The sequence below is a fragment of the Callithrix jacchus genome, chromosome 16 (genome assembly GCF_049354715.1).
Source record: "Callithrix jacchus isolate 240 chromosome 16, calJac240_pri, whole genome shotgun sequence".
Classification (NCBI taxonomy): Eukaryota; Metazoa; Chordata; class Mammalia; order Primates; family Cebidae; genus Callithrix; species Callithrix jacchus.
The window spans coordinates 93408238-93434444 of NC_133517.1; the positions used below are offsets into that span (position 1 = coordinate 93408238).

The 26207-nt window shown below is 39.7% G+C and overlaps 1 protein-coding gene, 1 long non-coding RNA gene and 1 other non-coding gene across 31 annotated transcripts in view; 1 reads left to right on the forward strand and 2 right to left on the reverse strand.

The window, feature by feature from the left end:
- RIMS2 (regulating synaptic membrane exocytosis 2) overlaps positions 1-16548 on the reverse strand; it is a 724815-nt gene extending 708267 nt beyond the window's left edge. For all 29 annotated transcript variants that reach the window (XM_078353414.1, XM_078353401.1, XM_035276348.3 and 26 more), the window contains exon 1: positions 16223-16548. In XM_078353414.1, coding sequence (XP_078209540.1) covers positions 16223-16398 — 176 coding nt within the window. In that variant the 5' untranslated portion in view covers positions 16399-16548. The remainder of the gene's footprint in view (positions 1-16222) is intronic.
- The window catches only part of LOC144579781 (uncharacterized), a 57062-nt gene continuing 46216 nt past the window's right edge, over positions 15362-26207 (forward strand). Inside the window, exons 1-2 of the long non-coding RNA XR_013528169.1 lie at positions 15362-15474; positions 18900-18978. This is a non-coding gene — a long non-coding RNA (uncharacterized LOC144579781). The remainder of the gene's footprint in view (positions 15475-18899; positions 18979-26207) is intronic.
- Positions 22658-22764, reverse strand: LOC118148643 (U6 spliceosomal RNA). Its single transcript, XR_004735564.1, has one exon. It is a non-coding gene; the product is annotated as a U6 spliceosomal RNA (small nuclear RNA).

The window sequence follows — 26207 nt, forward strand, 5'->3', positions numbered from 1 at the left end:
AATACCAGCCTGCCATGCTAGGTTGTGGAATTTCTCCTGGATAATATGCTGAAGGGTGTTTTCCAGCTTGGATTCATTCTCTCTGTCACATTCAGGTACACCTATCAAGCATAGATTAGGTCTTTTCACATAATCCTATATTTCTTGGAGGCTTTATTCATTTCTTTTCACTCTTTTTTCTCTAATCTTGCCTTCTCATTTTATTTCATTGAGTTGCTCTTCAATCTCTGATATCCTTTCTTCTGCTTGGTCAATTTGGCTATTAAAACTTGTGTATGCTTCACGAAGTCATCATGTTGTGTTTTTCGGTTCCATCAGCTCATTTATATTCTTCTCTAAGCTGTTTATTCTCATTAGCATTTCATCAAACCTTTTTTCAAGGTTCTTAGCTTCTTTGCATTGTTAGAACATGTTCCTTTAGCTCAGAGAAGTTTGTTATTACCCACTTTCTGAAGCCTGTTTCCGTCAATTCATCAGACTCATCTGGATCCAGCTTTGTTCCCTTGATGGTAAGGAGTTGTGATCCCTTAAAGAAGGAGGAGCGTTCTGGTTTTAGGTGTTTTCATCCTTTTTGTGCTGGTTTCTTCCCATTTTTTTGGATTTATCTACCTGTGGTCTTTGCAGTTGGTGATTTTTGGATGGGGTCTCTGAGTGGACATTCTTTTTGTTGATGATGAAGTTATTTCTTTCTGTTTTTTAGTTTTCCTTCTAACAGTCAGGCCCCTCTGCTGTAAGACTGCTGGAGGTTCACTCCATACCCTGCTTGCCTGGGGATCACCTGTGGCAGCTGCGTAACAGTAAGGGTTTCTGCTGGTTTCTTCTTCTGTTATCTTCATCCCAGAAGGATACCTGCCAGATGTCAGCCTGAACTCTTCTTTATGTGGTGTCTCTTTTGATACACAGGGGTCAGGGAGCTGCTTGAGGAGACAGTTTGCCCCTTATAGGAGCTCAAGTGCTGAGCTGTGAGATCCATTGTTCTGTTCAGAGCTGCTGGGCAGATACATTTACATCTGCTGCAGTGGAACACATAACTGCCTTTTTCCCCAGGTGCTCTGTCCTGGGAATGTTGGGTTTATTTATAAGTTCCTGATGTGCTGCTGCCTTTTTTCAGAGATGCCCTGCCCAACTAGGAGGTAGCCTAGTCACTGTGCCACCAGAGGCAATGCTAAGCTGCTGTGGGCTCTGCCCAGCTGCTGTGTGAACATTCTTGTGGTTTTGTTTCTAGAAGTATAGTTAGAACTGCCTCAGTAATAGCAGTCTCCCTCAGAGGTGGACTGCCTCTGTAATGGTGGTCTGCCTCGGCAATGGTGGACTGTCTTGGTAATGGCGGACCTCAGTAATGTCAGACTGCCTCAGTAATGGTGGACTGCTTCGGTAGTGGCGGACTGCATCAGTAATGGTGGACACCCTTCCCCTCACAGAGCTGGACTCTCCTGGGTCCAGCCGCATTTGCTGTGAAACTGTCAATCCAGAGTGTTTCAGATTGCTGGTCTTTGCGGGGAGTGGGACCCGCTCAGCCAGATCAGCTGGCTCCCTGTTTCAGCTCCTTTTTTTCCATTGAATGTGTGGCTCTGTCTCCCAGGTGTTCCAAGTGTCAGTTGAAACAGCCACCCAGATTTGTGTTAAGTTTTTGTGCAGACACCTGATGTGCCAGCTGAAACAGCCATGTTGGAAACTCATGGTACTTTTCAGCCGAGGAAACTCCTGGTATGTGGGCAGTAATAACTCGTTTGGAAATGTGGTGATCACTAACCCTATGCATTGTTCTCACTGGGAAATGCACTCCAGAGCTGTTCCTATTTGGCCATCTTGGATCCACTCCCCCATCCCCCCCTTTTTTTTTGAGACAGAGACTTGCTCTGTCATGCAGGCTGGAGTGCAGTGACGGGATCACAACTCACTGCAACCTCCACCTCCCAAGTTCAAGAGATACTCCTGCCTCAGCCTCCCAAGTAGCTAGGATTACAGACACAGGCCAGAAAATGAAGTTATTTTCTACAATTTTCTACCAACTACTTTAAGAGTTTCTTGTCGGGGTCCAAAGTGGCTCCCGCCGGAGGTCATGGCGCTCGCGAAGGCGAGGTCATCAGTTCAAGGCTAACCTGAGCAACCTCATAAGCTCAAAGTGATTGGCAAAAAAAAAAAAAAGAGTTTCTTGTCAATTATGACAAAGAGGAATTTGAAAAGATCATCATTAAACAATCTTGGAATAATGTGTTTCTGTCTAAAAATAAATAAATAAACCTGATATTAAAAAGGTATGCTGGCTAAATGTCTCATTTTAGATGTAAGAAAAAAATTTCATTTAAAGATTTTACAACTCAACATTTGTATCTTACATAATATCCTGCATTTTGTTTTGCTTAGGATTTTATAATTTAAAATGTGATCAATTTTTCCAACTCTCAGGATTATGCCCCCAAATTTTCCCACTTTATCCCAGCATGACATATGCCTCCATTATTGTTTTCTATAATGGGGAAATGTGTGGAATGATGTGAAAAAGATTAGAACGTACTAAGTTAAAGTAATTTAATTAGTCAAAATATACAGTGGAAAGGGAAAAGAAAAATCTAAAAAATGGTAAATAGAGGACAACTCATAAAGGTCCTAGTTTGCCATGCTAAGAATATTGTAGTTTTTCTAGCCTTTGTCAGCCAGAGGTCTGGAAGAGAGGTAAGCTCTAATCTTCTAAGTCATCCATTGTATGCAACATATTATCTTATGCCTCAAGAATGGTACTATTTATATATCCATCCCTAGTAGAAGAAAAGAATTACTTATTATTTTACATGTTCCATAGTTCAGAGAAGGGACTCCAGTTAAAGGTTGCATGTAGCTGGCAATAGGGAAACACTGATATGTTAAACAAAAGAGTTATATAATCACATATTTTATGTGTAAAGCTCTTTCTGGAAAGAATAAAATTTAAATTGTTTTAAATCAAGATTCAAATAACTTGGGATCAATAAAGACCCAAATATTGATCTGTGTAAAATCCTACTGCAGCAAAATGTAATTTTCAATTTTTCCTTTAAATATTATTTTAAATGGCTTGTGATAATGATCACATCAATGGCCATTATGATGACAATAATTAACATATTACAGCAATTTATAGCTCACAACCAAGTCATTTAAATAGTATCACTTTAACCCTATGATAAAGATACCACATACTCATAATTCCTTAACCACAATTCCCAAATCCAAAAAGCTCTGAAAACAAAAATTCTTTTTCTAAGTCTGGGCCTAAACTCCTGGCCTAAATTGGTGTGAGACTATATATAGTCTTTATTTAATCCATTTGTAAATATTCAAATGTTTCATTAGAGAAATATTAATGTTTGATTAGGGGGTACTGTCCTACCCTGCTAAGAATTACATATATTATGGTATGTATACGCCTTTACATTTTTACGGTCTTAAATACTTGAATTCCAAAACACATCTGCCACCCCAAGTTTCAGTTACAGGACTGTGGACTTGTGTTTTCAATCTTCATTTTATAGAATTCAGGAGTTAACTGATTTCTTCTTCAAGATAACATAGCTTATAAATGATGGAGCCAGGACTATCATCCGAATATCTAAATCTCATTTTCTATCCCCTATCCAAGACTAACCACAAATGGGGAAAAATAATCTTATAGAGGCATATAGAGGCATTCATATTACATGTACCTGTAATTCCCCAACCCACTTCACCCAGAGCACTTGCCAACTGGAGGCAGCCTCTAAGCCCATACATTCTGGGTACATCCTATGAAATCTAGTCCAAGGACCCATGGGCACGCCCAGAAATGACATGACCTGGACAGCAGGCTCCAGTCCTGCCACTTTCTATATCTTATAAGAATAAGTTAATGCAACATTTTCAAAATGCAAAATTCAAAAATAAAAGTCTATTTGTACCTAGCCTTCAAAAAAATTTCCTGTTGATTTCATTTATGAGCTTCACTATTTTACAAAAATGACTAAGCTCGCTATCTAGTTTGAGTTCACTGACTCAGAAGTTAAAACCATCACCAATTTTTATGTTGACACTATTTTTCACTAAAATTTATTTTTTTAAGTACAAAAGAAATAAGACAAAATTTTAAAGGGGAAACTATAATTATCCTAAGGATTGCCCCAATTTTCTAATGCTAAGTCTATCAATCCTGTGATAGTTATATTTTTCAACAAATACTTCTGGTTCTTCCTCCATACATGATAGGATTGCACTTCTCTACCCTGAATTAGGTAGGCATGATCATAAAGTTTGCTTTGGCCAACAAAATGCAAACAGAAGTTGTATGCATACTTCTGAGAGGAAATTTTAAGAGACAACTTAAGATTCACTGCAGTCTCCCTTTTCAGCTGCTCACAATGTTCCAGAAAGCATTTTCTCCACTAACCTGTTTCCCAGGATGAAGATGACATGGAGTAGAGACCCAAAGGGACCCAGAGAAAACACATAACATCAAAAAAATAAATAAACCCTCGTTGTTTTAAGGTATGAATACTGGAGATAGCATAGCTTATGATAAATTTATTGCCTCTCAGCTCCAAATCCACGCTTCTTTGACCTGCTTTGTGACAGTGAATCTGGACTCCGTCACAATTTCTCCTTTGCACTTGGCAAAATGTTAAACTTTGTCAGTAGAGGGAGCCATACTGACATTAAGGGAGGAAAGGACTTCTAGGTTCTGTGTGTTTTGTTTCTGCTACAGTGCATGGTTGCCAGGAGCTCATAGACATCCAGTGTTAATCAACCTCCTAGCAAGTTTCAGTGGCACCGCAGCAGACAGTTTCCCAAGAAGTCTCAATGGTACCCCAAGAGATGGCTTCCCAGTGAGTTTCCTAAGCACCCCACCCAGCTTCTCAGCAAGTCCTACCAACATTTCCACAGATGATGTCCTGCTTGCCTGCCACAGCCTGAGACATCACAGTGGGCCACCATCACATCCTCCAATGAGGGCTGAAACTCACCCTCCGCCATGCAGAAAGGGCTTGCTTCTCTCAAATTTGTTTCTGTTGTAGGTACTCGACCTTACCCCTAGAAGAGGGTTGCTCCCTGCTACAGGTAATAATCCTTTATGTTAAAATGTTCCTGTTCAAATTACTTTTATAGTTTCTATCTCCTGACTGAACTCTGATACCTAGTCTATCCTAAAGTAAAACTGTCAACTGCAACATAAATTTATATCAGTAGTTTTATAGAATAATTTTTCTTTTTCTACTTTATTTCATAGCTAATTTTAATGTTTATATACCTAAGTTAAACAAATGATTATATCCCTAAACCCTGTTATGAAGTTTAATTCATAACCTACACTACTGTACATCGTTTCATTAAACCAGACTCGGGTAAAAATTACAAAAAAATAATATATGAAGGCATACCACATAGAGTATGCTATTCAACCAAACATGTCAAAAGAAACTACTTCTTGTGGAAAGATTAAATTCAAATATTTACTTACTCATATTGCAATATAAAGTTATGCTGAGTCTTTTAAGATGACCATCAGATAATGTAAATACTATATATGGAAATATTTAAATGACTCTTCACTATGTTAGTCATATGGTAAAATTATTTATTCCTCTCCCTATAAAAATAAATACAATTATTAACTAATATGACTACTATTTAGGAACAGTACTTAATCTGTATGTACAGAGCACAGAACAATTCCCCCAATCCTCCACTCCAAACCCAGTTAAACCAACATTGTAACTCTGGAGGAAACTGTTAAGTACATAAAAAGGTGGAATGCAGATTGGCAATAATTTGAGGGCAACATAGTATTACAAATTATAGCAAAATGTACATAGTAACATTATTTCAGAGATATTCTGAAATTTGTATCTCTGTTAAAAAATAAGAGTAGTTCAGTATCTACTTTATAAAGAATATATAGCCAAATTTGTATCTACTGGCACTCTTTAGAGGAACGTCATAAGGAGAATAAATGGACCCCTGAAGATGTTCCGTCCTAATCACAGGAACACATAAATATGTTTCCTTACATTGCAAAAATAACTCTATAGATACGATTAAAATAGGAAGATTATTCTGGAATATCTGGGTGAATTCAATCTAATTACATGAGTCTTAAAAGAGAAAAAAACCCTTCCTAGTTGTAGGCAGAGAGAGATGCAATGACAGAAGAGGTCAGAGAGATGGCATCGTGAGAAAGATTCAAAATACCTCTAGGCATATTTTGACTTCCTAACAGACAAGGAAAAGACTCTCTCAGTTTTTGGAAAATAAGAAAATTTCACCCAGCAATGCTATGATAATATTAAGGTTTAAAAAAATGAAAGAGTATAACAAGCTATGTGCAAGTACCAGAAAGAGGCCTCTAGGAGGTAAAAACAACCCTCAGCTGAATAGCCCACAAGGAAATGAGAATCTCAGTCCTATAACTTAAAGAACACAATTCTTTCAACAACTCAAATAAGCAAGAAAACAATCCTCCGATAGTTTCCAGAAAGAAATGCAGCCCTGCCTACACCTTGATTTTGGCCCAGTGAGAAAAATATATGTTAATAAAAGCATTAATTGATTCTATCAGACTGAAGACAGCTTTCAGTTAAAAGGAATTGTGTGTGATAAAACAGATTTTCATCTATGTGCCTGGGAAGCAAACGATTATAAAAATGATAATAGATACCTCATATGCCAACAAAACAAGACGAATGTGAGCACCACCTCCATCTGTGAACTGAACAACACCAAAGCACCAAACACCGCTGTGGTTGTTCTACTATCTAGTTATATTGTTTAATGTATCCTTTTTCCCTAGTTTTAGCCACCCAGAAGCCTAATTACAGGGCAAGAAACTGCTGGACTATTTTTCTCTTCAAGCTAAACATAAGCTTGATTGGAAGAAGAAAATGCTAAAGGGCATTCCTCCTGTGTCTAAAGGAGCACTTATCCAGTACCTCTGTTTAGCAGAACCTATCAAATTACTTGTATTATATAAAAATACTAAATGTTTATAACATATAAACTATATGAAAGTTGTTAATTCCAAATGCCTTAAAAAGCATTTAGCTAGAACTCTGTAGTACAAAAATTAAAAGAGCTTTGACAGGTATATATAATACAGTGAGATATATGTTCATAACATAGAAACTGTATTAAAGTTTTTAGTTCTTGGCCAATTAACTTATACTATCTAGTTGTCTTCAATTTTGTAGGTTACCGGTATTAGAAAGAAAATAGGTAAAATAATATATTACTCCTGTGTCTAAATCTTTTCTTAACTTTTCCCTTTCCATAACCCCACCCTAATTCATACTTCTGGAACTTCCCATCTCAAAACCTAATAAAATTTATCTCCCTTTTATAATACAAGCACTTTCTGAAATTTGCAATAATTCAGTAAGCTAATAAAAAGAGGCATAGAATCTTCACCAACTTTAGCATGTCATTTTCATAACTAATCTTCTCTCTATATTTTCCTAAAATACACTCACATTTCCAACATTCCCTTAGAGGTGATATAGAAATATATACAGGGAAGGAATTTGTCCTCGGTAAGCCTAACATATAAAACAAAGATTCTATGATAGTTTAAAATAGACAAAGAATGAAACAAAACAGGAGGGTGACAAATTCATTGAGACTAAGTTATCAATGGGAATAAGGAATATTCAATAAAAGGATGATAGTCCTGAAGTTCTGAAAAGATTACATGGTATGAATATATCCAATAGAAAAAGTTTTATAAGTTAAGATATTAAGAAGGGTTCCTTCTAGTTATGAATGGATTCCAAGAGCCTAATCTTTCTTTCTCCCCTTTGTTCTTTGTCCTATCTTTTCTTCTTTCTCCCTTTTTGCCCTTTTTACTACCACTCTGTTATTTTCCACCCCATCCCACTATATTCCAAGTTGTAGTCACTTCTAGTACTGATATTAATGTTACAAACTGTCTAGAATAACTAAAACAATAAAAGAAGACACTTCACAACTGTTCCCTAAAGACAGATGACTTCACAGTCAGAGAGATAAGCAGATACAGGCAGATGTATTTTATGTAAAGTAGTCAGTTAAGCAAGTCTGGAATCATAAGAGTTTAACTGACCCTTAAACCCACAGTTGTCAAATCTTGGCAACGTTGGCTCCCAAATTTTTCAAAAATCTGTCTTGACTCTCCATCTCCACCTCTACTGCCTTATTTCATATCTTCATCATTTATTACCTGGATTACTATAAGATACTCCTAAACAGTGCCCTTATCTCTAGTATTACACCTTCTAATCAATCTATTAAATGAGAGTGGTTTTTGTTCCAACAGAAGTCTAATTGTATTGTGTCACTGCTTAAAAGCTCTCCATGACTCCCTATTGCCAAATCCAAAGAACAGCACAGAAGGCTTTTTTTTCTTTTTTTTTTTTTTTTTTTTGAGACAGAGTTTTGCTCTTGTTGCCCAGGCTGGAGTGTAGTGGCGCGATCTTGGATCACCGCAACCTCCACCTTCTGGGTCCAAGCAATTCTCCTGCCTCAGCTTCCTGAGTAGCTGGGACTACAGGCATGTGCCACCATGCCCAGCCAATTTTGTACTTTTAGTAGAGACGGGGTTTCTCCATGTTGGTCAGGCTGGTCTCGAACTCCCAATCTCAGGTGATCCACCTGCCCCTGCCTCCCAAAGTGCTGGGATTACAGGTGTGAGCCACCACAACCTGCCGGAAGGCTTTTTTAGGCTCTGAAACTTGCCATCTCTCCAGTCTTCTCTATTGACTCATCTCCATTTAAATCTATGCTCTTCTGAACCACTTCAAGCAAATTTCTTGACCATGCCCTGCTTTTTTTTTTTTTTTTTTTTAGCAAATGAAGGGTTTTGGGCAAGAGAAGGAACTGGGAGTTTTAGGATTTTTGCTTAGAAAACAATCTGCCCAGCTAACATCTCCTCATTCTTTGAGATTCAGCCTAGATGCCATCTTCCAAGGACTGAATCAGATGCTCCTCATGTTAAATATACCCATGATACACTGTAGTGCACAGTAGTCTCCTGGCACTTACCATGCAAAATTTTCATTGTGGTTTATCATGTTTCTTACAATGATCTCCTTGAGAATTACCTGATAATGGTTAAAATTATTTCAACACCCAGAGATATCTGCATTTCATTAACTAGAGAATACAAAAGTTTTTCATATACAGAAGTGAGACTTTTAGAGATTTTACAAGACAAACTATGTGACACCATGTAATATAACACAATATAATCAAACAATACCACAGAGGCAAGACATTACTAGTAAGATTAGTCTGACATATTTTTTACCATGGTTATAATGTACTAAAAACACCTTTACAGTATTTTTTTCATAGCACTTTACATTTTTATGTGTTCATATGATTATGGTTGGCCTTAGATTGTCTGTCCCTGGAGGGCATGAACTATTTCCATCCAAAGCATTCTGTGTACTCCTTATCACTCAGCTGTGCTAAACACAATGAAAATGTATTAATTCTCTTAATCACTTTTACAGCCAAATTTTTCCTAATTCATAATATTCCTTAAAATAAAAAATGATATCTATCACAATGTTCTTCTGGTTTCTAGTCAAAAAAGGTATGCTCTTAGTCCAAAAGAAAGATGAGTTGCAATCATACACAAATGCTAAGCTTGCTTCCATGTAAAATAAGCAAAATTGGGCATAAAGTTAAAAATCACATTTGATTTCAAAAATAAGGGCACTGTTACATACGCAAATCTTTTTTTTAAGATTATTGGAGTTCACCTTGAGAGATGGTACCACCTAGATGAACATAGTATTTCATTCCCAATGTTCGCTCATTCACCAAATATTTTTGAGTACCACTATGTGTAGGGCATTGTATTAAATTAGAAGCTGAGGCTGCACTGGTGAAGAAAAGAGACATGGTGAGTGCTCTCTGTGAGTTCATAATCTAACAGGGTAGACAAACCATAAACGAGTAAATGAACAAATCATTATAAATTTTGATAAGCATAATTAGGGAAATATAAAAGGTATTGTTATAAAGAATAATGGAGAGAACCTACTTAAGAAAGATAGTCAGAAAAGAGCTCTCTAAAGATTCAAATTTGAAGCTAAGCCAAAAGGATGAGAAACCAGCAATCATACAAAGCTCAAGTGTATTTGAGGGACGGTGTGAAGATGAGCCTTCTAAGCTCAATCACCATATTTCAGAATTAGCTGAATTCAGAATACCCCAGAGGGCTGTATTATGAATAAGACAAATATGAATAAGACAAACCAGTAAATATAGATTTTAGTTAAATAATAAGAGTAAAAAATTTAACCCAGGCAAATCTAAACTCAACTACAAAGCAGTTTCCACAAGTCCCCTCACTCTTCGACTATCAGTATCTTGCCAATTACCAACAACTTTATGTCAGTGTTATTTTCACTGCTATGTCTTAGTTATCAGACTCCTTAAGAATGATATTTGCTGAGGAAACTATTTCAAGTTGTTACCAACCCTCTCACCATCCCTAGTCTCCTAAACAAATAATAAAGTCACTTAAAAGCTCTCCAAGCTTATTTTGACTTCCTAAAAGACAAGGAAAAGACTCTCTCAATTTTTAGAAGATAAGAAAATTTCACCCAGCAATGCTATGATAATATTAAGGTTTAAAGAGTACTATCTATATTAGTTAACAATAATGATTATTTATAGCACAACTACTAATAGCAAGATATTTAGTCTATAACAATCACAATCATTCAAAATAAGTGTTTTTACTCAAACAGTATAGATGAGGAAACTCAGAGTTTAATAATATAAGCAAAACATTACCACTATTAATTAGTAAAGTAAGGTATCAACTCAAAATTCATGTGGTCCATCACACTTGCTCCCCCTACCTCTTTCTTCATCACACAATATAATTAGTTCAATTTTTGTTTGCTTGTTTTCTTATGTTAATCAATTTTTTAGAATGTATTTTGAATCATTAAAAACTACAGTTTTTAATTTTTTTGGCAATGGCAAGAGTGGTTTGCATATGCAATTTTTATTTAAAAGTATTCATGATTCAATTGGTAGTTTTTAAAAGTATTAGAATAGGGAAGGTCATTCTAAGAAGATCACAAACCCAAACTCCATAAAACAAAAATATAATAAATTCAAATATATTTTTTAATGCCGACCAGTAAAATAGGCATAAACAAGGTCCTAAAACAAATAACATGTGAAAGAGCCTCTACAAATCACTGAAAGTCAGTAACAGAAAAGGGAATACAAATGGCTCTAACCAAATTTTTTTTTTAAAAAAGGCTCTCAAACTCTTTGACAAGAAAATTGCAAATAAGCCTACAGTGGCACCTTTTTCATTGAAATATCGGTAAAAATTACCACACACTGAGTTGGCAAGGATGTGAGAAAGTCCCCTTAGTACATGTCACTTATACATACACCCTCTACAAAAGTAAATTTTGCGATATTTATTAAATTTAAAATATATTAACCCTTTGACCCAACAACTTTGTTTCTAGGAATCTGTCTCAAATATACATTCATACAAATAGAAAATGTATGTACAAAGATATTTTTCACAGATAATACTGTGGTAAATACTAAAAATTTCTAATGACAAAATACTTAGAAAAAAACTTAAATACCCACAAATATGGTACTAAAGAAACTACGGAATATTCATTAAAAGGGATAGTATGTATCCTATATCCATTAAAATTAATGAGGCAGCTATACAGTCACAGATGTGGAACTGATCTCCCAAAAAGCCAACTGCAAGTCACATTTGTGTTTTTATCTTTACATCCATCTGTACATACATGTATGTGCACACACATACACACATATACAGACACACACAATATTATATATATACATGTATTTATTCTTATGCATAGACTGTCACTGAAAGAGTATACAATATAAAATACTGGTAATACTAGTTGGCTTTGGGTGGGGGAAAAAGGTAGCTAAGAAATTTGGGGGGTGGCTCACACCTGTAATCCAAACACTTTGAGAGGCCAAGGCAAGAGGATCATTTGAACCCAAGAGTTCAAGACCAGGCTGGGTTTAGGGAGACCTCATCTCTACAAAAATAAAAAATAAATTAGTCGGGTGTCATGACACCTGTTTGTAGTGCCAGTAACTCCAGAGGCTGGGGTGAGAGAATTGCTTGAGCCCCAGGAGGTCGTGGCTGCAGTGAGCTGTTACTGCGCCACTCCACTTCAGCCTGGACCTCAGAGCAACAAAAATGAAAGAAAGAAAGAAAAGAAAGAAAAGAAGAAAGAAAGAAAGAAAGAAAGAAAGAAAGAAAGAAAGAAAGAAAGAAAGAAAGAAAGAGAGAGAAAGAAAGAGAGAAGGAAAGAAGGAAAGAAAGAAAGAAAGAAAGAAAGAAAGAAAAGAGAAGAGAAGAGAAGAAAAGAAAGAAGAAGGAAGGAAAGAAAGGAAAGAAAGAAAAAAAATTTTATTTCAAAATTTTATAAATTAACTTTGGAAACTACTTTTAAAATTGAAATTTTTTTAAAATGTAGAACTGCTCACTTGTATGTTAAATATATACTAATCATTACCCTAATCTAGCAGGAAAATTTTTACTTATTGCCTTCCTCCTTTATTTCGGGAGCAAATTAACTCTTTAACAGAAAATCTAAACTGCCAGTGAAAAGAAAATATACACATTAAGAAACACATAATTTCTAATTTGTGTAATCTGAAAGACTATGATATGCACATATTAGAAACAATATTTACTGAATGAATACTTTTCTATTGATTTAATGGGTTTGCTTTCCTCATACATTTTTTCACAATTACACAAAAAATCCCACTGGAAATTCAACTTTTAAAAGTTACGTATTTATTTCAAACAATGGTTCTTCATTGTCCCACAAAATTGATAAGCTACCTCCTTAATATTACCACAATTCAAATAAACATAATTTATTAAGTATCTATTATGTGAAGGTGTTAAGGATGTTGCAAAATACAAACTAAAAAAAAGGGTAAATTTTGATTCTTGCCCTCAAGAAGTTTACAATCTTGAAAGACAAGACTTAAGAACATTATTCAGATGTCTTGGAAGATTGAAAAAAAACATTAATCAGTAAAAAGACATTATAAATTTTACTGATGGACTGAATTAGCCAAACTAAAACTGCTACAGGAATACATGAAAGGATTTTTTTAAAGTAATTACTGATCAGGGATCTACTAAGATTTTTAAATGCTTGCAAAATTATAGTAACTCGCTCATATGTAAAACGGTATTATTTGATGATGATGCATTTCCTATATGGATGTTCAGCTGGACTTTGATTAAATTACTAATAATTATGTATAATTTTTAATTATTCAAGCTCCTAAGGTGAGAGATTACAATAATAGTCTCAGTTTTAAATACTCACTGTCTTATTAAAAATATCTCAAGCATTAATCTTTTAATACATGCATATTTACTTATAAATTATATGCATCTAAGTATTGTCCATCTATATATTAAATATTAACAAGGTTCAGATTCATTCTTTTCTCCACTTTGTCTGAATACTTAACATGAAAATTGAAACTCATAGATCATGCAAAAATATTTTTATCTAACCATTGCAGTATCTTCACACATCAAACATTTTTTAACATAATTGTTAAAAGGCAGCAGACATGCATTTAAATTTCAGTTTCTTTTTCTCTCTACTCTTAGAATACATGTTAACACCCAACGTAATGAGCAGCACTAAAAAGAAACAAAGGATAGTAATGACCAAATAAGTGGGCCCCAAAACTTCATGGGAAACAGTAATCATTGAAGAAGGTTAGTATTATTTTTCTTATATATTTGTTATTTAATACCCAATATTGATAATATGTTATTTAACAAACTGTCAAATTCTTAAAAATAATTTGTCTCTCATTACAATAATTCTATTATAAAGTCTATTCATTTCATTTTCCTTGCCTACTCTTTCATTAAAAAAATTAAGAACATTTAGAACTAAATCTCCAAATAAATATATTATGCTTTAACCTCCAAATAACTTTTTGTTAAAATAAATATAACAAGAATTCTGAGACCATGAAAGCCATTTTGAGATAAGACACCTTTCTAAGACTAAGTTAGGTAGCAATGCAAATAAATATTTCAAATAAATCTATATATATATTTTTCATCAATGTAATTTTATAGATTGTATGAAAAATGTACTTAGAGAACATTTGTTTCTATCTAACCTATGGAAATATGAATATGTAAATATTATATGTATTTGAATAGTATGTAGGTTTACATATAGATATTATACATGTAGCTACCTGAAAAACCCTATTACATCTTCTTCTTAATATACTGTTGATTTTGAATAATCCTAATTCAATACTTAAAAGTCCACTTATATTTCTATATTAAACAATAAATAGAACTACAGTGAACTAGCCAATAAACACTAAGGTTTAGCATACTATGAAGAAATAAAAACACATTTTATATTAAATATGTAAGTCAAAGAAATAAAACTACATTTTATTGGAGCATCATTTTGGAGACACTTATTTTTTTCAATTATACTAAAAGGCATAAGTTCATATATTTAAATATCAAAGTGCAAGTCATCAAAAGCTTGATATTGTTAGTATACAAAATAAAGTTAAGCAAAGTAAGAAGTATGCCCAAAAAAGCTTCTAAAAATAATGCTTTATTCTTCTATTAGTTGGAGTAAACTGCTTAAGTCTCTTAATTTCTTTACATCCCAAGGCTGTTAATAAATAACATTCCCAAATTAGTATTCAACCCCAGAAATTAACTTTCACGTAGAAACTATTAATTTCAGTTATGTCAGGAACATATTTGCTGTTTTAGTCCCTCAATATTTTGTGAGAAATAGTATCTTTAGATTTATGAATATTTGATGTTTGTTACCATAAATTATTTAAAGTAGGATTTTTCATTAAAATATGAAAATATATACCTATTGACAACGAAACTTGTTCCTTTGTAAGTACATGAAAGAATACTAAATTCAACAACATGTTTTTAAATTTTACCTGAGTAGAGGTGAGTGTATTAGTTCCTTCATAGAGGAACTCCACACTTTCACTTGTATGTGTCTGTGGAGAATACGGGAAACATATACTTGACAAGACGCAAAAGAACATCCCACCTTTGGTATATACACTGTAAGTTAATCTCTCAGTGAGTAACTCATTTCAAGTAAAAAGAAAAAAGCCATCTGGGAAAACATAAAAAAGGTTACACGCCTTCTGAACAACCTCTTTCACAAACTAACTGACACATCAAATAACCACAAAACATTTAAAAGCAAGTCCTGCAGAAACCACTATCTTTGCTAGACTAACCAGAAAAGGAGTCTCGGAGCTAAAGATAGCCCTGTCTGGACAGTTCCCTGGTGCTGAAGTTCCAGAGCCAGTAAACGGATGCCTGGGTGCTGTTTTCACTCCTCCCACCCTCGGGGGAAAACCGGGCTGCCAAGACTGTGAGCACGGAGAGTAGAACTTCACAAGGTAGGCAGCATCCCAAACCGCAGGGATGGTAGGAACTGGAGTCTCTTCAGGATTAAACAGATTTACTAGTTGCAAACAGGAAGAGCAGCAGAGTGCAGGGTGTTAGCGCTTGCCAAGGGGGAGGGGCTGGAAGATGGCGGCGGCCGCACACCCACCCGAGACGCGACAGAGCTTAGGCCCCTCGCCCACGCCGCCGCCCGCTGCCCGCAACCACCGCGGGCAGCCCTGCTCTGTCCCGCGTTGCTGGCAGAGCGGCTCCGCGGAGACGGAACCACGGGTCCCCGGCGGCGTCCGCATCCCCGGCCGGAGCGCCTTCGCCCGGGTCCGGCCAGGGAGCACCTGTGCACGGCCATATTGGATTCCGTGCCCCAGTCAATGCCTCCGCGCTCAGGCGGCGGGAAAGGAGAGCGGACGCGCAGTGCCCGGGTTCGGCCCCGGTCCCGCTGGGGCCCCGGAGCCAAGCTGACCAGCGGGGAAATCCGAAAAGGCGCCGGGGAAAATCACACCGCCCTACGGCCCGCCACCCTCACCTCAGCCGGCCTCGGTTCCCTCCCTCCCCGACACACACCCCCCGCTCTCAGACACCCAGCAAACAGCCGGGGCGGCCGGCGCTGGCCGCAGCCCTCGTGGCCCGGGCGCCGCGGGCGGGAGGGAGGGCGGCGATCCCCGGCGCGCAGGCGGCCGCAGGGCAGCGGCCGAGGGGGCGGAGGGCAGGGAGAGAGGCGGGAACATGGAGTCAGATCCTTACTTGAGCACGGACTGCTCCTTCTCCTCTTCTTTCTTCTGTCTGTCCATGACGGCCAGGATGATTTTCCTCTCCTCCTCCGTGAGGTGGCTGAGGTCAGGCATCTCGGGCTGCAGAGGCGGCTGAGAGGCCGCCGGGGTGGGAGCCAGGCGGCCCCGGGGCCCGACAGGAGCCGACATGTTTGGTGGAGCCGAACCGCCCTAGGGAAGCGGTGAGGCAACTCCGGTGGCAGCGGCGACACCGGCGCGGCGGCTGGGGCAGCCTCCAGCGCTGGGACAAATACATACAAATCAATGGCCTTCAATCCAAGGCGACAGCCCCCCTCCCCCAAGAAAGAGCAGGGGGAGGGGAGGGCGAGCGCGTGGGGAGGGAGGGCTCAGGAGTGCGCTTCGGGAAATGTTTCTTCTTCCCGGGGGCGGAAGGACTGTGAAGTGAGCGGTTCAAAGGAGAGGGGAGCGGGAGGCCGGGACGCGGAGTGAGCGGAGCGGTGGGGGAGGGCGGTGGAGTAAGGTGGCGGGGACGGCTCGGGGTGGGGTGACTAGAGGGAGCAGGCGGGAGGGCGACTACGGACCGGGGCGCGAGTGTGTCCGGCCGCGGTGGGGGTCGGGAGCGCGCGCGCCGCCTCGGAGGGGAAGGGTGCCTGCGAACCAGCCCCCCGGGGAGTCGCTGCGAGCCTCCAAAGTACCGCCGGCCCGAGAGGCACCCAGGCGGGAGCGGAGAGGGTAGTGAGGAAGCGGGGGCTCAGCCTTCCCGCCGGCTGACGCGTCACAGGGCTCCCGCGCGCCACGGAGGGAGGACTCCTCCAGGCACGCCCGGAAGGGGGCCGTGGGGCCGGAGACCCCAACCCCACCCCGCCAGCTAAAGTAGAGAAGCAAAAGCGGAGAAGGAATGACGGGGGCTAGCGGCGGAGAGTCCCGGGGCCAGGGCCCATCGGGTGCCAACGCCCGGATCCAGGCGAGCAGCTCCGACGTGCAGCGGGGCCGGGCGCCAGCCCCTCCTCATCACGCGCCAGCCCAGGGTCGCTCGGCCGCCGCCGCCGCCGCCGCCCCTTGGGTCCAGGGAGTCGGCGCGGAGGGCCCGCGCTCCCTGCGCCGCCGCGCTCACCTCCTCCGCCCCTCCGCCTCCCGGGCTCTTCCCGCGGGGCCGCGTCACCTCCTCGCCGCCTAGGCCGGGGCACCCCGCAGGCGGCAGCCGCCCCTCCCTGAGCGCGACCTCCGGGCTGGGGCCCCGGCCAGGCGGGGAGGGAGGGGAGACTGAGTGTTCGGGGATTGAAGTGTGGAGAATGCGTGCGTGTGAGGGACGCCTGAGGTGTCGGGAGCGGAGAGAAGGGTATGAGTCGGGGTGGGGTCTGGGGTGCCAGGTGTGGCTGGTGGGGAGGTGAGGGCCCCCAAAGGACCGGGAGGGGCGGGGAGCGTGAGGGTGGAGTCAGGGCTGGAGCTGAAGGCGGGTGCCGGGAGGGGTCGCCCAGGTGTCAGGCCCTAAGGAGAAAGAGGGAGCGAGCGTGGCTGGAGGGCCCCCGAAGTGTCGGGGCGGGATCCTGGAAGGAGGGAGGAGGTGAGTAGGGAAGAAGGGTCCCCAGGGTGTCAGGGGTGGGAGCCAGGAAAGGGGGAGAGAGCTGGAGGCCCTCCAGGAGTAACAGCGGGGCAGAGAGGTTGCAGCGAGTGGCAGACGCTGGTGGTGTCGAGGGGCGCAGGGCTTGAGGAAGTTGTGGAAAAACCCGAGCTTGACGGACGAGAACGTGCAGAGGGATCCTGAGGGGAGGACGCGGGGAGAGACGGGGAGAGTTAGGGTTGGCTGGGAGGGTGCGAACCGGACGCGACCGGTAAAGGCTAGGAAGGTGAAAGGACTTAGAATGGTCCCGAGAGAGGGGCTGGGCCGGTACTGAGGCCAAAGTTTCTGTCTGCCTGGCCCTTTTTAGCGCTCACGCTAGTCTAGAAAGAAGAGGCAGAGACGCGACGAGATTGGGTTAGAGTCAGAGTCTGATTTTCGTAGCACGGAGATAGGTTCAATGAAAGAGGACAAGGGAAGACAAGAAACCAGCGTCTGGAGAACGGAGGTGGCCACTGCCGTCCTTTGCGCTTCGCGGGGCTGGGCGGCGCCCTGAGAGCCCTCCCGGAGGGAACGGGGCGGGGCGGGGGGCACGGGTCCGGGTGGACGGTGCTAGGCAGCCTCGCTGGCTCTTCCGGGCGCCCTGGGCAAGCACTGCCGGTGACTGAGTTGGGGTGTGTGTGCCAGTGTGTGTGTACCCAGGTGAACGTGTGTGCGCACCCCACCCAGCCTTCCACACGCGCACGCTGCTTAGTACCACGTCAGATTGTGTGCTGATGAGTAACGTAAAGCCTTTGAGGTTTATATTATATTTACCTTCTTGGTGTGTAGTAAGCGCTCTCCCTCCTCCCTCTGTTCCCCAGGCACCATCTGACTAGCTCCCCATTTAAGAGAGCTGGGGATAGGCAAAGCAGCCCTGGAAGTCTCCTGTGATTTCTAAGCTTAAATGTCTATTTTTATTTTCTCCCATGCCTTGTAATTGGGAAGAGGGAAAAGTTTACTTAAGAGCTGTTTTTTAAATTATTACTCACTTGTTTCAAACAACACTCCAGATAATTCCATTTTCATCTCTTTGGAGCTTAGCAAATCAGATCAAATTATATGAATCCCAGTTTATTTAATTTTGTTTTAGAGTTCAACAATTTTTCTGAATTTCTAATCCAACCTCATCATCCTATGGGAAACAGAAGACCACCAAGAACAGCTAGCTGGTAAGTAGCAGGGCTGGAACTAGAACCTAGATATTTTTAATCCACTTTGAAACCATGCCAGTTTTCAACCTTAGCTGCACACTAAAATTACCTGGATTACTTTTTTTTTTTTTTTTTGCCAGTCATCTGAGTTGAAGATTCACTGGGTCACTTTTTTAAAATATCACGTAACAAAAGAATCAGACTCTGGTGTTAGGGTCCTGGCTGTGGATATTGTTTGAAAGTTCCCCAAGTGACTAAGGTATAGCAAATATTGAGAACTATACTATTTGCATCACAAAATAGATAATGGAGAAGGAAAAAAAGTGTCAAACTAAGAAAAAAAAAGTGACAACTAAAAACAACCCTTTGGATAACAGAATATTTTTACCGGAAATTGAAATTGACTTTTACTATCCATATTTTCACTACGCAGTGACAGGTACCAGTAAATACATGTATCTTTGACTTTCACCTAGGAAACCCTAAGTGCTGCTAAAATACACTAACTGCTCCTTTAAAAGAGAGGAGAGCAGAACTAAAAATAATCGAAAGGAATGGCTGGAACAGTCTACCTTATTCAACTATTTCTATGCCAGATTTGAAAAAACAAACACCGCTTCCCACCCCCAGCCAACTATCAACCCAAGCAGAACCAGAAGCCAGAATATACACACTGCTCAGAGGTTTAAACTTTTTGAAGTTAAAATAGCTTAGTTATTTTAAGTCTATAAAATGTGAACTTCAAAGTTGTGGTACAAATTAGACAATTTTGGCTTCCTTTACAGTAAAGGGTCACCCCCTGGGTCCTGCACTGTTTTCTAGCAGTCATATGGTTAGCATGCTGAGTGCCTGAGGCTGTGTCTCCCTGCACCCCCACCCATGCCTCACCTGCCAGGAGACAGTGCCAGCTTATGAAATACAATGGGCATGAGCCAGTATCACTGGAACATCTGACTTCTTACTGAAATGAAGCAGAAGTGAGTGGGGTTACTGTTACTGTGTTTCCTTTTCACAGTTTTTACTACAACTAGATGTGTTTTTCCTATTAAAGGGACTACTTAGGAGTGGAAGTCTTTTAAAATTATCTTTCACTGTTATTCACACACTTGGATGAAATAAAAATTTGTCACAGTATTTATATATCACTACATAGAATATACATTATATAGAATTTTAAAATTGGCTTTAGCATAATAAATGAACTACTTTTCAAAGTACTTGCCCCAGTTTGACAAGATTGCTAGGATCAGAACTAAAGAAAGAAAATGTATTCACAAGATCTCTGTCTTTTGTTCTTTCTACAATACGGATCTTAGAGGTGTTTTGTTTGTTCTGGTACAGTGTTTTACTTAAAATCTTCATCACATATGACTTTGTCTTTTACAGCATTATCTTCTACTTTGGCATGTCCCTCAGTGTATGAACACATTTAAAGTTGAGTCAAAACTGCAATATTCTCGTTTAACTTTATAAGTAACAGCTGTCTTCATCATTGAATTTTCAAGGTCTTGACAGGCTATAAACTAATCCCAAAATACATGTCCTGGCCAGGCCCTGTGGTTTACACCAGTAATCCCAGTACTCTGGAAGGCCAAGGCAAAAGGATCTCTTGAGCCCAGGAGTTCAAGGATACAGTGAGCTATGATTGCTCCACTGCACATCAGCCTGAGTGACAGGGTGAGACCCTGTCTTAAAAAATAGGCTGGCCAGCACAGTGGCTCACATCTGCAATCCCAGCACTTTGGGAGTCCAAGGCAGGTGAATCACCTGAGGTCGGTAGTTTGAGACCAGCCTGACCAACATGGTGAAATACCGTCTCTACTAAAATACAAAAAATTAGCCAGGCCTGGTGACAGATGCCTGTAATCTCAGTCACTTGGGAGGTTGAGGCAGGAGAATCGCTTGAGCCTGGGAGGCAGAGGTTGCAGTGTGTGGAGATCAGGCCACTGCACTCCACCCTAGGTGACAGAGCAAGACTCCGTCTCAAAAAATAAAATAAAAAGCAAACAAAAAAAACGCAAGTCCTTTCTGCAGTTCCTATAGGCCCTTGAAGCCTATGAGTCTGTGGACTTTCATTTTTACATATGCATAAGGGCTACTTGTAATCTAGTAAATAAGTATTAGGAGGTATATCTAAAGTCACAAACTAAAATACTTACCTCACTAGAATTTACTGAAAGAACCTAGTACTCCGCTACAAAACTGGTTGTTTCACAACGCTCAGAATCATTGCAGCACCCCTTACTGCACGCAAATATATTTAGATGGTTGGCATTTCTATAGTTTCTCATAACAGGTCTCCCTGCTTCTATGCTTGCAGCTCTATAGTCTCAACACTGCACAAAGAGAAAACCTCCTAAAACATTAGATCAAAACACTCTGCTGATCAAAATCCCAAGGTGGCTCCCCATTTTATTCACAAGAGTTCCTTAAATGGCTTACAAGTCCCACATGATCACTGACCTCATCTCCTAGTACTTATTTTGTTTGTTTGTTTTTGTGTGTGTTTTCTCAAGACAGAGTTTTGTTCTGTCACCCAGGCTAGATTGCAATGGTGTGATCTCGGCTCACTGCAACCTCCGCCTCTCAGGTTCAAACAATTCTCTGCCTCAGCCTCCCGAGTAGCTGGGATACAGACACCTGCCACCACGCCCAGCTAATTTTTGTATTTTTAGTAGAGATAAGGTTTCACTGTGTTGCCCAGGCTGGAGTTCAAGAACTCCTGAGTTTGTGATCCACCCGCCTCAGCCTCCCAAAGTGCTGGGATCATAGGTGTGAGCCACCGCACCTGGCCCCATCTCCTAGTACTTTTTAGGCTTTCCTCGAGCGGTTCCCTGTGCCTAGAGTACCCTTCACTAAGATACTCACTTGGTTAAATCCCTTGTCCTCAAATTTTTGCCCAATTGTTCATCCTATTTAATACTCCTACTTGCCCCACACCCTTCCTGGTCATTATGATGATCTTCTTTACCTTACCCTACTTTTTCTTTTTCCCACAGCACTTACCACTCTCTCTGACAACTGTATTTTTACACAAAGTTAAATATATACCCATTTATTATATTTATCATCTACTTCCTCATACTTGAATATAAGCACAAGAGCAGAGTATGAATTTTATTAATGTATCCCAAACACTTAGAACAATACATGGCACATGGTAGGTATTCCAGCAAATATTTGTTCAATGAATTTCTGGGAAGAGGATTTGATATTATTATACTGGTCTGAGTTGGGAATCAAATGGGAAAAAGCATTCTCAAAAGAGGGAAAAGCAGTGTGAATAAGATCTAACGTCTTTGCCAAGGTGTACAGATTCCTTTAGGATTCAGTCACTGTCTACCTCTCTAGCCTAGCTTCCAAAACAGCCTACAAACACATCTTCCTTTTCAGCCATGACAATCTACTTGCACTTTACTCAATGTGTGAATTTTCTCATCTCTGTGACTTTCTATTCCCTCAGTTTAGATCACTTTTTCTGCTTCCTCTCTCATAACTTTCTTAACTTCTTTATCCTCACCATATACTCATCCTTCCCTCTCCTCTTCTTCCACCTCTTTTCCCTAGACTGTGATACCAATGTACCTACTGTGCTCATAGATAGCACTTGTCACAGTATGTTGTATTTCCTTGTCTGTCTCCTTGACTGAACCATGAATTCTTTTATTTTTATCTTTTATATATATATATTTTGAAATTAAATATGGAATGCTTCATGAATTTGCGTGTCATCCTTGCGCAGGGGCCACGCTAATCTTCTCTGTATCATTCCAATTTTAGTATATGTGCTGCTGAAGCAAGCACGAACCATGAATTCTTTAAGATCAATGAATGTGCCTTTAACTTCAGTTTCCCCAGAGTTTATCAGAGTTACATTATAGAGACTCAATAAATATATAATGAAAAAATATATGAGCAGTCGCAGAATAATGAGAAAATTACAGTTGTTAGCATATGAAGAAAGGGAGGCAAGGAGTTGTAGCAAAAGATAAAGTTGGAGAAATTGGTCGTAGTAAGATTATGCTACAATCTTATATGCTGTGCTGAAGAATTTGAATTTATATCATTAGACAGTGGAGGTTTTTAATGAGAACTGACATGATCAGCTTTGATTTTCAGGAGGATATCCTGCCTTCAGTTCTTCATCCATGTCTAAAATGCCTACTAGTAGAATTGTTCAGTGGACTCAGATACATAGTAGTTTGGGCCTGGAGACACAAACAACGGAATTTTTTGTTTCCTGCTTTCAGAATTTATTTTTGTAGCTATTTTGCTCAGTTGATTAAAACAGCATGATAATGAGGCCAAGGTCATGGTTTAAATCCCTGAGTGTGTCAGTCAGTGCAGTGGCCACAGCTGACTATTAATCTTTGCCAGTTGTCAGGTTACAACATGTTATATTTCTTGACCAGGAATTGGGTGAGAGAATATGACTGGTTCATCCAAAGTTAATCACCATTATTGTAGAAGCAACTCAAAGTATATGGCTATTGATTTTAAGACTATAATTTCATTTTAATGAAAATAATAATATTATATTAGTGATGACCAAAGAGCACAGCCTCAGAGAGAAACATATATTGTTTGTTCCTGGAAAAGAAGCTAGAGACTAGTAAAGTTTAATTATTGCGATTCAAGGCCAAAAAGTAATGAAAAACCTAATGGATGTTAGTGTAGGTAAGCATTATTAATTACCTTTTGTGTATTTAGCAATGTAGAAGGTTATTTATCATTATGTGATAAAACCCATAGAACTATTCCAATTAAAAGTGCTTGGGAACATAATAATCATATTTTTTTCTTTGAGACAAAGTCCCGCTATGTCGCCCACCTCAGATTTCCAAGTAGCTGAGATTACAGGTGTCCACCACCATGCCCGGCGAATTTCTGTATTTTTAGTACAGACAAGCTTTCATCATTTAGACCAGGCTGGTCTCAAACTCCTAATCTCAAGCGATTCGCCCACCTCGGCATCCAAAAGTGCTGGGATTACAGGCATGAGCCACCACACCCAGCCTTCATCTTTCATTTATAGCATTATAAAGTTATTTCAATTTTTGCTTCCCTCCTAGCAATCAATAAGCAAATCTGTAAAGTGAAATAGGACTATATTAAAGGTAGAGACATAGCATAACTGATGTTACTATTTTCTTTATTATATCTTCATCCTATTTTTTATTTTAAGTTCTGAGGTAGAAACGCAGGTGTGTTACATAGGTAAACTTGTGTGATGAGGGTTTGTTTTATAGATTGTTTCATCACCCAGGTATTCAGTCTAGTATCCATTAGTTATTTTTCCTGATCCTCTCCCTCCTCCCACTCTCCACTGTTCAATAGGCTCCAGTGTGTGTTGTTTCCCTCTATGTGTCCATGTGTTCTTATCATTTAGCTCCCTTATGAGGGAGAACATGCAGTATTTGGTTTTCTGTTCCAGTGTTAGTTCCCTAATGATAATGGCCCCCAGCTCCATCTATGTTTCTGCAAAAGACATAATCTCTTTCTTTTTTCTGGCTACATAGTATTTCATGATGTATATGTACCACTTTTTTTTTTAATCCAGACTACTATTGGTGAGCATTTAGGTTGATTCCATGTCATTATGACAGAGCAATTTCTATTCCTTTCAGTATATACCCAGTAATGGGATTACTAGATCAAACAGTATTTCTGTTTTTAGGTCTTTGAGGAATCATCATGCTGTCTTCCACAATGGTGGAACTAATTTACACTCCATCAACAGTGTATAAATGTTTCTTTTTCTCAGCAACTTCAGCAGCATCTGTTATTTTTTTACTTTTTAAGGACAGTCAGCCTGACTGGTGTGTGATGGCATCTTATTGTGGTTTTGATTTGCATTTCTCTAATGATCAGTGACATCGAGCTTTTTTTTCATATGATTGTTAGCCACATGTATGTCTCTTTTTGAGAAATATGTGTTCATGTCCTCTGCCCACTTTTTAATGGGGTGCTTTGGGGTTTTTTAAAATAAATTTGTTAAAGTTCCTTATAGATGTTGGAGATTAGACTTTTGTAAGATGTGTAGTTTGCAAAATTTTTTTCCCATTCTATAGGTTGTCTGTTCACTCTGTTGATAGTTTCTTTTGCTGTGAAGAAGTTAGTTTAATCAGATCCCATTTGTCAATTTTTGCCTTTGTTGCAATTGCTTTTGGCATCTTTGACATGAAATCTTTGCCCATTCCTATGTGGAAGAGGGTATTCCCTAGGTTGTGTTCTAGGGTTTTTATAGTTTTGAGTTTTACATTTAAGTCTTTAATACATCTTGAATTAATTTTTGTATATGGAATAAGGAAGGGATCCAGTGTCAATCTTCTGCATATGGCTATCCAGTTATCCCAGCACCATTTATTGAATAGAGTCCTTTCCCCATTGCATGTTTTTGTCAGGTTTTGTCAGGTACATGTGCGCCTTTATTTCCGGGTTTTCTATTCTGTTCCATAGGCCTATGTGTCTGTTCTTGAACCAGAACTATGCTGTTTTAGTTACTGTAGCCCCATAGTATAAAGTTGGGTGTAGTGTTTTACCTCCAGCTTTGTTCTTTTTGCTTAGGATTACCTTGGCTAATTGGGCTCTTTTTTGGTTCCATATGTATTTTAAAATAGTTTGTTTTTTGTTGTTGTTGTTGTTGTTGTTGTTGTTTTTAGTTCTGTGAAGAATGTTATTGGTAGTTTAATAGGAATAGCATTGAATCTAAACTGCCTTGGGCAGTATGGCCATTTTAACAATACTGATTTTTCCTATCCATGAGCATGGAATGTTTTCCCATTTGTTAGTATCATCTCTGATTTCTTTTAGCAGTGTTTTGTAGTTCACTTTGTAGAGATCTTTCACCTCCCTGGTTAGCTGTATTCCTAGATATTTCATTCTTTTTGTGGCACTTGTGATTGAGACTGTTGGTGGTGTATAGGAATGCTAGTGATTTTTGAACATTGGTTTCTGTATTCTGAGACTTTGCTGAAGTTGTTTATCAGTTTAAGGAGCTTTTGGGCCAAGAGTATGGGATTTTCTTGGTATAGGATCATGTCATCTGCAAAAAGGGATAGTCTGACTTTCTCTCTTCCACTGTTTCTTTCTTTCTCTTGCCTGACTGCCCTGGCCAGGACTTCCAATAGTATGTTGAATAGGAGTGGTCTTGTCTTGTGCCAGTTTTCATGGAGAATGTTTCCAGCTTTTGCCTGTTCAGTATGATGTTGGCGGTGGGTTTGTCATAGATTATTCTTACTACTTTG